The sequence below is a fragment of the Myotis brandtii genome, unplaced genomic scaffold, assembly GCF_000412655.1.
Source record: "Myotis brandtii unplaced genomic scaffold, ASM41265v1 scaffold61, whole genome shotgun sequence".
Taxonomy (NCBI): domain Eukaryota; kingdom Metazoa; phylum Chordata; class Mammalia; order Chiroptera; family Vespertilionidae; genus Myotis; species Myotis brandtii.
Window position 1 is genome coordinate 2,772,683 of NW_005370318.1, and position 15,871 is coordinate 2,788,553.

General features: G+C 42.5%; 1 protein-coding gene and 1 long non-coding RNA gene across 2 annotated transcripts in view; both read left to right on the plus strand.

Annotated features, from left to right (window-relative positions):
• LOC102253050 overlaps positions 1 to 9,042 on the plus strand; it is a 10,631-nt gene extending 1,589 nt beyond the window's left edge. The window contains exons 3-4 of the long non-coding RNA XR_314353.2: positions 1,465 to 1,607; positions 8,730 to 9,042. This is a non-coding gene — a long non-coding RNA (uncharacterized LOC102253050). The remainder of the gene's footprint in view (positions 1 to 1,464; positions 1,608 to 8,729) is intronic.
• Positions 9,043 to 14,893: 5,851 nt separating this feature from the next.
• The window catches only part of COMMD7 (COMM domain containing 7), a 22,002-nt gene continuing 21,024 nt past the window's right edge, over positions 14,894 to 15,871 (plus strand). Inside the window, exon 1 of the mRNA XM_005879820.2 lies at positions 14,894 to 15,471. Coding sequence (XP_005879882.1) covers positions 15,361 to 15,471 — 111 coding nt within the window. The 5' untranslated portion in view covers positions 14,894 to 15,360. The remainder of the gene's footprint in view (positions 15,472 to 15,871) is intronic.

The window sequence follows — 15,871 nt, forward strand, 5'->3', positions numbered from 1 at the left end:
GGGCCGGGGGAGATGGGGGGGAGCGAGGGGTGGGGAGGAGGGAAATTTGAAATCACTCCGGAGCCTCCCCTCCGCCCCTCCTGCACAGGCGCCGCCTCTTGTCCCGGGCCAGTTCCAGCACCCACAGGGATACCAAGACTTAATGGGGAGCCCGCAGGGGTCCCCCAAGACACGAGACTCCCTCTGAGTCTCCTCTCTGTCCCCGACCCCGACCCCGGACCCAGAAACAGCGTTCTGGGTCTGGATACGGGGCCCAGAGAGGGAAGCGGCCCCCAGCAGCCATTGACCCCCACCTCCAGCTGCAAGGTCACCTGGGCGCCGCGGTGCCCCTGCCAGCCAGCCACCCGGTTCTGGACTCTCAGACTAGTCAGTCCTTCCTTCCTCCGGGCTCAGCCTTTATCAGCCATCTTGGGGGGGGGGGGGGGAGAGCAGGGGAGGAAAGGCGGTCAGGTCCCTGGCTGCCTGGGTTCTTGGATCTGCTTGCATCAGGAGCAGGAGAAGCCTCATTCTGTTCGCAGGTCTCAACTTCCTCTACCCTTAAAGGGGCACTAAACTACTGGAAAACCGCACTTCCTAATATTTATCATACCTGGTATTTATACTTCTTACAGGATGGGGCAAAAGTAGATTTATAGTTTTAAGTGAATGAAAGTTTATTTCCTGTATTATTGTTTATTAGTTATGGCATTATTTTCCATACAAACGACTGTAAACCTACTTTTGCCCTACCCTGTATTTCTTTTTTTCTTTTTCTTTTTACCTGCTTATGTGTATCTCTACACATTAGACTGTGAAGGCAGGGTCTCAGTGTCTTAGCACACAGTAGGTGCTCAATAAATGTGTTGAATGAATGAAAGAACAAATGAATGATGACATGATGGCCTTCAAAGCCTTATAGCTGGCTCCTGCCTCACCCCTCCCTCACATCACTCTCATCTCCTCACCTCTTTGCTGTCCCTCAAACACATTAAGCATGTTCCTGGACATTCTTTGCCCAGATCTCTGCATGGCCAGCTTCTCACCATTCAGTTCTCTCCCAAAGGTCACCTTCTGGAGAGGCTTTTCCTGACCATGCCACCAGAACAGTCTACCTCTCCATCACTCCTATTTCATTTTCTTTGTAGCACTTACAGCTGTTTGAATAATTTTGCATAATTCCTTGTTTACATCTTTGTTTTCTTGTTACACACACACACACACAATCAACTCTACTTCATGAGGGCAGAAAACACCTGTCTGTCTTGTTTCAAGCTTTATTTCCTGTGCCTACAGGAGCTCAATACAAGTTTGATGAATGAATGAATTACTGAATGAGCACAGGTTTCCTGCCTCCTGGGCTCTAGACTCTGAGTAAAACCACAGCTTTCTCTCTGCATCCCTTACCAGGTATTTGCAAATAAGTAAATGGCAAATTCTCTGGAAGTTGCAAATGCTTCTAAACTTACTGGCTTTTGTTCAACCTAGGAACCTGAAGAGAGGCTAAGGAGATACAAAAGTGAATGCGCTCAGCAACCAGTGGAGCCTCCTGTGACTGGCAGCAGGAACTCCTTGACCTCTGGCACAAACATCCAGAATTGGGTCCCAGTCAGTTGGTACAGGAAGAAGAGGTATGTCTTTAGAGGAAAGAAAACATATGGCCCTAGCCGGTTTGGCTCGGTGGATAGAGTGTTGGCCTGCACACTGGGGGGTCCCAGGTTCGATTCCGGTCAAGGGCACATACCTGGGTTGCGGGCTTGATCCCCAGTGGGGGGCGTGCAGGAGGCAGCCAGTCGATGATTCTCTCTCATCATTGATGTTTCTATCTCTCTATCCCTCTTAATTCCTCTCTGAAATCAATTAAAATATATTTTTTAAAAAACATATATGAGCTAGTGGGCCTGTGGGCGGGCTGCCGGGCCTCCATTTTCTGATCATAAGCTAAGACCTGTCATGTGGTAAAGGATGTCTATGCCCCACCAGGAATGCCTGGAAGGCCTAGTTAAGATGCCAGAGCATTGAGTTTTCTGGGATGTGGCCGAATTTTCTGGGAACAGTAGACAACCTAACTCCAAGAAATAACAAATAGAGGGTCCAAATGAACAAGCTGTCTCAGTCCTGTCATTTAAAAAGGAGCATGAACACCAGAAGAACCATGAAAGAAAAAAGGCATGATGCTTCCCCAGGACACAAAACTTTATAATTTTGCCCTGGCCGGTTTGGCTCAGTGGATGGAGCGTCAGCCTGTGGACTGCAGGGTCCCGGGTTCGATTCCGGCCAAGGGTACATGCCTGGGTTGCCAGCTCGATCCCCAGTGGAGGGTGTGCAGGAGGCAGCCGATCAATTCTCTCTCATCATTGGTGTTTCTGTCTCTCTCTCCTTCTCCCTTCCTCTCTGAAATCAATAAAGAAATATTTTTTTAAAAAAACTTTATAATTTGGAGGAAAAAAAATTGGTCATAGTCACCATCTCATTTGAGCTTCATAGCCACTCCAGGAGGAGTCAGGGCATGGAGAATTGAGGGCCCCTTTTCAGATGAGAGACTGAGGTCTAGACAAGAGAGGGACTTGTACAAAGTAAGTCTGTCAGGCAGCCTGGCCTTGCTGGGCACCTGCTGTGTGGCATGTACCTGACCATGAATTCAGACAGGGAGGCCCAGGGCTCACATGCTGGTTGAGGACTGTCAAACAATGAACATAAAGAAATAGGAGACTGGCAGGTATAGACACATCTGGGAAGACGATAGAATGGAGACGGAAGTGATGCAGCCTGAGTCAGGCCAGGATCCAGCTTGGCCTGTGGGAAGGACAGCCTAGAGGCCAGCGTGGCCAGAGCAGAGGGAGTGAGGAAGAGAGAAATAACTGGGATGGGAGAAGATTTTGCAGCGTCTAATAAGTTGTGGTGACTTTGGACTTTGGATGTCATCATTTGAACCATGATTCAACTCATATATTAAACAGACCCAAGTAGGGAGAGATGGATGGATGAGGAGGAGGCTAATACCTGATCTGGAAGACTGAGAATCTGGTGGCCTAGACCATGGTGTGACTAAAGGAAGTAGAAGAGTGACTGGATTTAGGATAGGTTGTGGAGACTGAATCAAGTGGTGCTGATGGTTCCAGGGGTAAAGGGAAGAGTGGCATCAAGGATGATTTACCCTGAGCACCCATGGGAAGGGAGGTTCATTAACGAAATGAAGAAGGCTCCCAGAATGTGGATTTGGAGGGGAGATGGGTAGATCTGCTTTGGCCATGTGAACGTAAATGTGAATGTGGAGTCACACCCACTGTGTGCTGGGCTGACGTCCAGCTCCCCAGCTCTCATTTCTAGTGTTCCTCTTACTATCTGGGTGGTAGGACATGCCATATACATCTCCCACACCACACCCTCTCCTCCAGCATGCATTCCTAGAGCGACTGACTCCATGTCCTGGGGGGTGAGGGTGAGGAGGCTTTTTATCAGACTGTGTTTTGAATCCTACCTCCAAGATCCCATGACTGATAAGTCACCTGGTTTCTCTGAGCCTCAGTTTCCTTAGCCATAGAAAAAGAATCCTTCACAGAATTGCTACTGGGACAATTGAATGCACTTAAATGAAAACATTGATGCTGGATTACCCAGTTGGGCAGACAAAGCACTTGCGTGCACGCACACATACACAAACACACACACACACACACACACACACACACACACACACACACACGGTGTTCCAAAAAATGTATACACACTTTGAATAATTAATAATTCCAATGGGTTAAATCTGAAAAGAAAGAAACATCAATTGAGCTATCAGCTGTTAAGTGTGTATGCGTTTTTAATCCTTATCCAAGGACACATTTTTATTGATTTTTTGAGAGAGAGAGAGAGAGAGAGAGAGAGAGAAAAGAAACACCGATTGATTACATCTCATACACACCTCGACCAGGACTTGAACCCGAAATCTAGGTATGTGCCATGACCAGGAATCAAACCCACAACCTTTTGGTGTAGGGGGCAACACTCCAACTAATAGAGCCACCCGGCTAGGGCAGAAATATTTTTATGAAAGATTTTGTTTGTCTGTAATTGAAAAAAAGATTTTGCTTTTATTTTCACCATTTCTTCTTCCCACCCCACCCCCCGCAAGATTTTGCTTCTTAATGTTTAAAAAATATATAGATATTACTATATACACACAAAGACAGCAGAGAACATGGAAAGTTAGAAAAAACTTTTGTTTCTAGACTGATTTCAAATACTCCTCTGGTTGCATACTGGTAAAACGGCGTTTACTTAAAATTTTATTGTGACATCACAATCATTGTAATCGTGATGGAAATCAATGTTTATAAAGGAAACAACAAAATTCTCTGATTAAAGGTCATTTGTTTCATCACCCAAAAACACACAGATAAGAAAATGTCCTTGCTGTTAGGAAATAAACACTAAAGTATTTAGGAGTAAAGGACACAATGTCACCAATTTTCCCTTAAATGGTTCAGAAACAATAAGATGCATATATATGAGAAAGGGAGAGTATAAAGCAAATGGGCAAAATGTAAATAAATGGAGAATCTGATTAAAAAGACATTTTAAGAGTTCCTTGTACTAGTATTACAACACTTCCATAAATTAGAGATTATATTGATTTAAAAGGTGCCCATCCCCCCCTCCCCCCCAATTGATGTTGCCCTGGCCAGATAGTTCAGTTGTCTAGAACATCTTCCTGATATACCAAGGTTATGGGTTTGATCCCTGGTCAGGGCACATACAAAAATCAACCCATGAGTGCATTAATAAGTAAAACAACAAAATTGATAGAGTTCTATCTCTTTCTCCTTCTTCCTCTCTCTCTCTCTCTCTCAAATCAATATACTTTAAAAAAAAACATTTTAAAAGACTCAATATTATCACTTTATTCAGGAGATAATAAAATACAATACAGAGCTGACACTGAAAAATAGTTGTACATAGCCCTGGCTGGGTAGCTCAGTTGGTTGGAGTGTCATCCCGATGCACCAAGGTTGTGAGTTCAATCCCCAGTCAGGGCACATACAAGTATCAGCCAATGAATGCATAAATAAGTGGAACAACAAATTGATGTTTTTTTCTCTAAAATCAATACATACCTAAAAATGTTTTTAAAAATAGCTGTACATAGAATTATATAAATCTGCTACATTTTCCAGAAGAGATCCAATCATGTAAACACAAAAGGGAAACCAGGCCTGGCCGACATTGCTCGGTGGTTGAGCATCAATCTATGAACCAGGAGGTCACAGTCTTAGGGCACATGCCCGGGTTGTGGGCTTGATCTCCAGTGAGGAGTGTGCAGGAGGTAGCTGCTTGATGATTCTCTCTCATCATTGATGTTTCCATCTCTCTCTTCCATTCCTCTCTGATCTAAATAAAAAGTATATATATATATATAACTCAAGGGAAGGCAGTTTGCCTGAAAGCCACAACTAGTTGGTGGCAAAGCTGGGACTAGACGCCGAGCTCCAGCCCCACCCCCCTACTCTGAGTAGCTCTGAGTGTGCTATATGCTAAGGAGTTTGGACCTCAGTCATCTCCTCATCTAATTGGAATAATAATAATAATCCTAATGCCTACTTCCCAGAATGTCTGAGGGATTCACAGAGCCCAAGTATGTGAAAGGACCTCATTGTAAAGTACTCAGTCTTAATTGCAGTGTCATTAGAGGTCATGTTCATTTGCAAAGTAGGTTCCTCACCTTTCATTTTCTTTTCCTTTTTCCCTCACCTTTCATTTTCAACAGGAACATCCTGTTAACCATTAGAAGGAATTTCTTTCTGCTTCATTATTTTTAAAAACTTTTATTTATTGATTTGAATTTTTTTAAAAATTGATTTTAGAGAGAGACATTTATCGGTTGCCTCTCTCCCACACCCCAACCGGGACCCAACCTGCAACCTGGGCATGTGCCCTGACCTGAAATGAACCAGCAACCTTTGGGTGCACAGGACGATGCTTAACCAACTGAGCCACACTGGCCAGGGCCTATTTATTGATAACAGAGAGAAAAAGAGCTAGAGAGAGGAGGGAAAAAGAGAGAGAGAGATCAATTTGTTGTTCCACTTACTTATGTACTTTCCATCCTCCTTCTATATATCCTCATCCAATATGCAATGTATTTACTTACTTATTATTGTCTACCTGACTGGAATAAGTCTTTGAGGGACACCTTATTTATATGTTTGACCACTGCTATATGTTGTTCATTGGGATCTAAATAGGGCCTAGCTAGCTCATAGTAGGTGCTCAATAAATATTTGTTGGTGAGTCAGGGAACACAGGTTTAGGACTTACCTATAGCACTTATCTTCTCTAAGGCTTGGATTTCTTCCTTAAAAGGGGGCTCCCAATGTTTTCCTCATTGTGTTGTTATGATAAGTCACATGGTACATGAAAATGCATGTTGTAGAATACTGCCCAAGTCTTGATAGTGAAGAGGTCCTATGGCTTAGGACATTGGCTTCTGACATCTGTGTGACCTTGGAAAGGTCACTCAAATTCCTTGGCCCTACTTGTATCTGCTTCAGAAGTTTACTGAGGGTTAGATAAGAAGCATGTGGAAACTGAACACAATGGCCTGATATGTAGTAATATTAACTACTGTCATTGTTGTTGAGGGACTGGAAAGGAAGGATTCCACTTCCTGGATTTGCTGTGGATCCGGACTCTGCCTCCTCTTTTGTTGTGGGATAAAATAGAGGGGATGGACCCCCTAGTGCAGACCTGTCCTTATCTCTTCTGGGCAGGCCCTCTTGCTCAAAGCTTCAGGAAGTACATATACACAGCACGCTGATAACCCTGCCTGCAGGCTGGGCTTTGGAAAGTGATTACAGTAGTGCTCCCCCTCTACTCACAGGGGATACATTTCAAGACCCCAGTAGATGCCTGAAACCTCTGATACTACTGAACCCCATTATACTATGTTTTTTCCTAACCACACCCATGATAAAGTTTAATTAATAAATTAGGCACAGTAAGAGATTCTTAGTAAACACTAAGAATAAAATAGAACAATTATAATAATATACTGTAATAAAAGTTATGTGAATGTAGTCTCTGTCTCTCTCTCAAAATATCTTGTTCTATACTCACCCTTCTTCTTCTTGTGATGATGTGAGATGATAAAATGCCAAACCTATTCCTGAGTCTGTGTAACTAGCCTTTACTTGCAGTAAATTGCTTGGTGTCACTTGTTTCAGATCCCTTGCTGAAGTCTTCATAGAGGCTCAATGCTTTCTGGTGCAACACATTGCCCTCAATATCAACACTTTTTCTTTTTTTAAAAAAATATATTTTATTAATTTTTTACAGGGAGAAAGGGAGAAGGATAGAGAGTTAGAAACATTGATCAGCTGCCTCCTGCACACCCCCCACTGGGGATGTGCCCGCAACCAAGGTACATGCCCCTGACCGGAACTGCACCTGGGGACCTCCAGTCCGCAGGCCAACGCTCTATCCACCGAGCCAAACCGGGTAGGGCCAACACTTTTTCTTTCTTTCTTTTTCTTTTTTTGAACTACCATGCTCTTTATTCTCTTGATTTTCCTCCAGAATTTTAAATAGTTCTACCAAGAACAAGTATTACAGAGTTTTTTAAATGAAAAACAATGTTTGGGCGCAGGGTTATCATTATTGTAGATACTGTATACAGCCTTTAAAACCACCTATTCAATGACCAAAGCTTTGAGAAAGTCATTAAAAGCATTTCCTCTTAATGTCAGGTGGGGTTCAATGCTGTCCGAAGCTGTTCATCAACACGTTTTCTCTTCATGGCCTCCACCCACAAATTTAATGTATTTTCTATATTACCTAAGCACTCATTATGCACTGTGGCCATAACTTTTGTTGTTGTTAATCATCACCCAAGGATATTTTTTCCATTGAATTTTTAGAGAGAATGGGAAGGAGGAAGAGAGACAGAGACAGAGAGACATCCACTGGTTGCATCCGGCATGCCCCCACCAGGGCCAGGAATCAAGCCTACAACCAACATATTGGTACATGCCCTTGACCAGAATCGAACTAGTGACCCTTCAGTGCTCAGGCCAATGCTCTAACCACTGAGAAAACCTGGCCAGGGTTGTGGCCATAACTTTTATAGTTTAAGGTACGACAGCAAAACTTTAACACAAATTTTTCTTTCCTTCTTCACAATCTCACTGATAGATTTATTCTTACCATAGATCTTAGCAACCTCAGCTTATGATTTTTTTCTTTCTTTATTAAGTCAAGAACTTTCCCCTTTTCACTTAAAGGAAGCACTTTATGGCTTCTCTGGCATATCCGAATTGCCAGCATTGCTATTCTTATGCTTTGGGGCCAACATGAAGTAAAATGAACAGAAGCGTGGCAAGGATGGCTACTGAGAGACTAAGGGGCGGGAAGCATACTCAGCCTGGGGAAGCTGGACAAAGGGATGACTCACGCCCTGAGTAGGATGGCGCGAGATTTTGTCAGGCTACTCAGGATGGTGCACAATTTAAAACTTAGGAATTGTTTATTTCTAGAATTTTCCATTTAATATTTTCAGACCATGATTGACCATGGCTAACTGAAACTGTGGAAAGCAAAACTGCAGATAAGTTGGAGCTACTGTACTCAGTTCTGTTGAGCTGGGGAGTAATGAGAGAAGGCAAGGTGGCATGTCCAAGACCCCAGGGCTTCCCCCTTGATTGTTATATTATTTTGTTCAGGGCCTGACAACTCAGTCTGCTTAATTTTTATTCATCTTTCAGGTCTACCTTCACCTGGCTTCCTCTCTCCTCTACCAGGGTTATGTTTGAACCTGCTCACAATCCCCACTCTCTTTCCTAGCATTTATCCCTTTTTAATGTCTTCAAATACAGTCTGTCTCCTCCATTAGATTGTAAGCTGCATGGGTGAGGAGCAGTAATCTGTGTTGTTCACTGCTGTGTCCCTAGCACCTAGCAACGGGCCTCAATAAATATGTGCTGCCTGAATGAATGAATGAATAAATGAGTGGACTCCTTAATTTTTAAGATAATAAAAATGGTCTAGAAGAGAAAGTTCTTCAGATAAATCCTCCAAGGTTATACCCCAAGGTTGTGTTCACAGCACCCAGCAGCAATTTGCATTGCAGTCTTAATCTGGGCCAGGCCAGGCATTCCTGAGGAGAAAAACAAAGCAGACAATAGAGATCTGAGCCCTCATTTTCTTAGGCAAAGGAGTCCTACCATGAATTTGAAATACAGGGTGAGATATCCAAAAGGTTGGAGTCATTATCACCACCACCCTCAAAACTAGGAATTACCAAAAGACCCTTTAAAGAGCAAATTTCTAGAGGGGACAGTTTAAATGTCCATTGAAGTTTAGGCCAAGGATCTTGAAAAGACTTAAACTTTACTCCAGGAATTACATATCTCAAATTTGTCTCAAGGAGAAATCTTGAGATTTGGAAGAATATTTTTAAACAGAGAAGCGAATTCATCACCCCAGCCTATGAAAAAATCGGAATTGGAACTGTCTTAGAAATCCAACAATAGAATATTGTTTGTATTAATTTGCATGTATAAAGATAAAAAACTAAAAATGGAATTGCCTCCTCTTCCTCAGCTTCCAGCAAGCTCATAGTCAATTTGACAACTAATCAGTAATCTCGCCACAGCTCCATATGATGGTGAGTTTGCATCCAACCTGGTTTGGCTTTACTATTTTTATTTTTTTAAACTCCTTTTTCACCTGTCTCATCTTCTCTGCCTAACAGCCTCCCAACAAGGGAGCTTTAATCTGGTTCACTGTTTTGTCCCCAGCGCCCAGCAAGATGTGGGGGCGCATAGTAGGTGTTCAACAAAGACATGTTGCATGAATGGACTAAAGTATGTACAAGGCTGAACTCAAATCTTCTTGGGCAACTTGGCAACTCCAAACCAAGCGGAAGGTACTGACCTAGCAATTCCATTCTAAGACGAGTAACTCTATTCACCAGATACCTGTATATGCAAATACCTGTATATGCAAAAATGTTCTCTCTAGCATTTGTAATAGTGAAAACGTAGGCAAACCCTAAGTGGTTAAATCAGATAGGACTTTTCCATACAATGAAACACTATGCAGCTGGAAAAGAACTAGCAAATCTGAAAGTGCTGATAAGGTGAGAGCTCCAAGATATGCTGCTAAGTGAAAAGGCAAGATGCTATAAATAGTGTACACAGTGCACGTTTGAGTCCATGGTTCAAAAAATAATAATAATAATATGGAGGAAAAAGTCTAATAGATCATTCCAGAGTGATCCTGGTGTGCCCCTAACCAACAAGTGACTGGGTCACACCTCTCTAAGCCCCATCTCCCCTCCTACAAAAAACAAGGATGAGAGTTAACACCTCCTGGTGGTGTTACTGAGAGGATTAAGGGAGAAAATGCATGTAAATGGCCAGCACCTCTCCCAGAGTGAGTACACAAACATATATTTGTTCAAATAGAAAATGATTTCCCTTATGACAGGATGGGAACAAAGATCATTTCACTTTTTTTTAACCCCCATTTTAAAATTTATTTTGTAAATGAATTCAAATTTACAAAAGAGTTGCAAGAATAATACAAAGCCGCTGTCACCAATTGTTAACATGTGCCATATTTGCACTACCCCCTCAATTTTTTCTTGGAACATTTTATCTTCCTTTACCTTAAATACTTTTAGCATGTATTTATTTTTTAAAAAATATGTTTTTATTGATTTCAGAGAGGAAGGGAGAGGAAGAGAGAGATAGAAACATCAATGTTGAGAGAGAATCATTGATCGTCAGTATGTACTTCTTAAAAACAAAAACATTCTCTTAGATAACCAATTATCAAATTCAGGAATTAAACATTGATACGATATTCTTGTCTAATCTATAGTTGTGTTCAAATTTCATCAATTGTCCCAATAATGTCCTTTTAAAAAATTGTGATAAAAAACCCTACATAACATAAAATTTACCATCTTAGTGTACAGTTTAGTAAAGTATATTCACATTGTTGTGCCAAGAATATATTCTATAGCAATTTTGTACCTCCTCCAGGATCATACATTGCATTTAGTTAACTTGTCTTTTTTAGTTTCTTTTAATCTGGAAAAATTCCCCAGACTTCCTTTGTTGATGACTTTCATGACGTCAGTGTTTTGAAAAGTCTAGGCCAACTGTAATTTTGTGTGTTTGATATGTGCTTTTATAATAAAGGAGCTAATATGGAAGGTATGATTAGATAAATGGAATCATAGAAATATCCATAATTTTTGTTTTGTTTTCTGTTTTTGGTAAAAGAGGACCTGGAGTTTATCTCTTCTGTCCTTGGGCTTCCTAGTGTTGAGTTGTATATAAGTTCTTTATATATTTTGAAAATTAATCCCTTATCAGATGTCGAACATGTTCTCCCATACTGTGGGTTCTCTTTTCTTTCGTTAATGGTTCTTTTGTTGTGCAGAAGCTTTTTAGCTTGATGTAGTCCTATTTTTTTTTATCTTTTCCTGAGTTTTCCTTACCCTTGGAGATACAGTGGAGAAATATTGCTGTGAGAGATAGCTGAGATTTTATTGCTTATGTTTTCTTCTAGGATTTGCATGGTGTTGTGACTGACATTTAAGTCTTTTATCCATTTTGAGCTTATTCTTGTGTATGGTGGTCTAGTTTCTTTTCTTTCTTTCTTTTTCTTTCTTCTTCTTCTTTTTTTTTTGCATGTGCCTGCCCAGTTTTCCCAGCACCGTTTATTGAAGAAACTATCTTTATTCCATTATATGCTCTTGACTCATTTGTCAAATATTAATTGACCATAGAGGTGTAGGTTGATTTCTGGGCTCTCTATTGTGTCCCATTGGTCTATATGCCTGTTCTTATGCCAGTATCAGGCTGCTTTGATTATAATGGCCTTGTGGTATAGTTTGATATCCAGTATTGTGAAACTGGATAAAGAAGGTGCAGGGATTAACTAAAGACCATATATGCATACTGCTTGGACACAGACAATAGTTTGTTGAAGGCCAAAGGAGAGAGAGTTGGGGGTGAATGGAAGTGGGCAAAAAGGTTGACATACCTTCAATTATGTCAACTTTAACATTTTTATTTTTTTATTTTATTTTTTTAAAATACATTTTATTGATTTTTTACAGAGAGGAAGGGAGAGAGACAGAGAGTTAGAAACATCAATGAGAGAGAAACATCGATCAGCTGCCTCCTGCACATCTCCCACTGGGGATGTGCCCGCAACCCAGGTACATGCCCCTGACCGGAATCGAACCTGGGACCCTTCAGTCCACAGGCCGACGCTCTATCCACTGAGCCAAACCGGTTTCGGCACTTTAACATTTTTAAATAAAAAATGCCCTTGGGCAACACACAGGATCCTCTCTATCTCACCTGTTTCAATGTCAATCTCCTGGTTGTGAGACTGACTGTACTATAGCTTTGCAAGATGGGATCTATGCCTTGAGAGAAACTGAGTGAAGGGGACAGAGACCTCTCTGTATGATTTTTTACAACTGTATATGAATCACAATTACCTCAAAATAAAAAGTTTCATTTTTTAAAACTGTCCTTTGGCATTTCAGAGTGAAGGGACAACCCTTCTCCTAGAGAGAATCTGGCCCCTTGGTGAAATTCCCAGCAGGAATCCTCACGCCTGAGAAAGGACTTCTTAATGAACTTCTTTCACTTGCAGGGATTGGGGGAGGGGGGGTTCCTTTGCTTTCTTCAGGGACATTTTAAAGTGAATGAAGGGAGCAAGGTCCCTCATTAAGGATGAAATGGGAACTGTTGGGGGCAGGGTTCTTTAGAAGGGTGGCCTGGCCCCAGGTCTGCATTTCCTGCTACAATGTCACATTAGCAATAATCACTGCTCTTTCCTTTATCCAAGAGTGGACTGTGAATGAGAATGTTGGAAACACCATTTTTATCTACTGTTTTTGTCAGTTGAGACGTTCTTAATAAAACTGAAAAATCATAAAGACCTAAATAGGCAACCATGGGAATTCTATGTGGGTATGCAGTGGCATTTTATGATGTTTTTGTACTACTTACAATTGAAGCCAAGTGTTGTCTGAGATTCCGAGGCCTTCTTTTAGAGCACTTGAACTTCTCCTTGGGGCTCAGGGAATGTGGGTTGTGGGCAGGATCAACCTCTTGCCAGGTGCCTGTTCAGGCTGAAATGCTAATTTCTTGATGTTCTCAGAGAGATCAGTTATGGCCTAGCCTCTCTCTACCTTGAAAGTTTGTCCATCCTTGTGCTATTTTGAACCCAGAACCTGGGAACATAGTATCCCTTGACCCTTCTAGGAGTTCCTCCCAAAGAAACAATCAGATATGGCAAAAGAATTGTGTGCAGGGATGCTTTTTGACTTGTTCTGTTTATAAGATTGGAAAATTGGAATAATAATAACAAAGATGTATTGAGCACTTAACATGGGCCAGTTGCTGTGCTGTCTTACAAATATTATCTCATTTCATCTTTTCTAGTAGGTTCTATTAAATATCTTCTTTTTTACAATTGTGAAAAGAAATGGAGGCACAGAAAGGTTAGTAGTTTGCCCAAGACAACATAATTAGTAAGTGGGGGAGACAAATGTGTAATAAACAACAGCAGTAACACAATGTGATAAGCATTAACATTAAAATAATATGGGCAACAATAGGTAGGCAATGCAAAGTATTAACATTATACATGCTACATAATTGGGTGCTTAAAATAAAGCCCTATACACGATAGGCATTTAAAAAATGCTCATTATTTGTACTTCAAACTTAAATGTTCCCAGTGATCACCTGGAGATCTTGTTAAAAAATGCAGATCCTGAATCAGCAGGTCTAGGGTAGGCCTAAGGGTCTGCATTTCTAACATATTCCCAGGTAATGTCCTTACTGCTGGTCCGAGGACAACATTTTGAATTCAGGGCGTGGGAGAGCCCTGAATATATAAAAATAAGACAAATCACTGAAACCCCAATGACCTGTCATATGGAAAAAGACTATACAATAATAGTTACTCATTGCAGTGTTGGCCTAGTTTCAAATGAATTTCTTTCCCTTTCTCTGTTTTCTGTCACATAGGCTAATCAAATTCCACAAATATTTATTAAGTGGCTCAGCACCCGTCACTGTAGGAGTAGAAATAAAGGAAATCCAGTGGTTTCCTCAAGGATGTTTAAAAAAGAAGAAAAAAAAGAGGCTAAAATAATTTAAAGAAACACACTTTAAATGGGTGCATTTCATTGTATATAAATCATAACTCAAACAAAGTTGATTTAACACTTAAAGATATAAGTAAATATAATGCTCTGACAGGGATCTTTTTTAAAAGATTAAAAATATTTTAAAATAAAAATTCCTGGATGGTGAGTCAGGAAGTCTGAGTTGACTCCCTGTCTGTCTGTGACTGGAAGGTTTACTCTCTTCCAGGTACCTTGAACTTGGAAACACCTTGTACTTTTTGGCATCAGTTAATGATTTCACACACACATGAATTTCACGTGTGGGTATGCCTTCCTGACCAAACTCACTTCCCCCAGGCCAGGCCTGCATCTGGTTTTGTCACAAGGTCTCCCAGCACCTGCCCTGGCATCTGCCTCACAGTAGGCACTCAATAGTATTTGTTAAATGAATGCATGAATGAAATAATGGTTAAATGGGAGGAGCTTAGCCTCTGGGCAGAAGACATATTTTAAAAACATATTTTTATTGATTTCAGAGAGGAAGGAAACATCAATGATGAGAATCATTGATTGGCTGCGCCCCCTACTGGGGGTCGAACCTGCAACCCCTGCATGTACCCTTGACTAGAATCGAACCCGGGACCCTTCAGTCTGCAGGCCAACACTCTATCCATGGAGCCAAACCAGCCAGGGCTGCGTGGAAGACATCTTGTTCATACCCGCAAAGAAGGTGAAGAAGCTCTTGGGCTTGGAGATGAGGTCCTAGATTGCAAGGAGCATGCCTCCTTTTCCCAACGGGGAGCTGGAGAATTCTCGGGGTCCTTGGGCAGAGAGCCTGGGGGTTCACAGGGCTGTAGTGATTAGCAACTGTCCCAGGAACCTCCTCCCCCCACCTGATCACTGCCCTCCCTGCCACTACCACCGCCCGTGCACTTGTGTGTTTTGTTCATTCTCACCTGATATTTTCCATTGTTGTTTTTTAGACAGAGTGTAAGGGAGGGAGAGAAACAGGGATGTGTTGGTTGGTTGCCTCCCACACGTCTCCCGACCGGGGCCAGGGCAGCCCTGGCACAAAGTCCTTTAGGTCAGTTCCCCAAGTGTGGGCCCAGGGAGCTGGTGGGCAATGCAAATCCTCAGGCTCCACCCCAGCTTTTCTAATCTGACGCTCTGGGGATGGGACCCCGTCATCTGCCTGGAGCACCCCCCCCCCCCCCCCCCCCCGGCTGATGCAAGTTCCAGGTTGCGACCCACGGCCCTCGCTCCTCCGAGAAAGCCCCCTGGACACGGGCCGCGTTGTCACTTCCCCGTCACAGGCCCGGACCCCGGAGGCACCGGCGGTAAGAACCTGCCGAATAGCGACGAGGGCGACAGCACTCAGTGGTTCTCAACCTTCTGGCCCTTTAAATACAGTTCCTCCTGTTGTGACCCAACCATAAAATTATTTTCGTTGCTACTTCATAACTGTAATGTTGCTGTTATGAATCGTAATGTAAATATCTGATATGCAGGATGGTCTTAGGCGACCCCTGTTAAAGGGTCGTTCGACTGCCAAAGGGGTCGGGACCCACAGGTTGAGAACCGCTGAGCTAGGGCCTCCTGTGCGTCGGGCTGCGTTCTCTACACTCAGGAGGACCAGCCGCCCCGGGGTCACCTTAGGGACCGTGAGACTGGGGTTCACCAGGCCCGGCTGCGCCCGGGGCCCCCCAGCGGGAGAGCCGGTCCGGATCCCTTCTGACC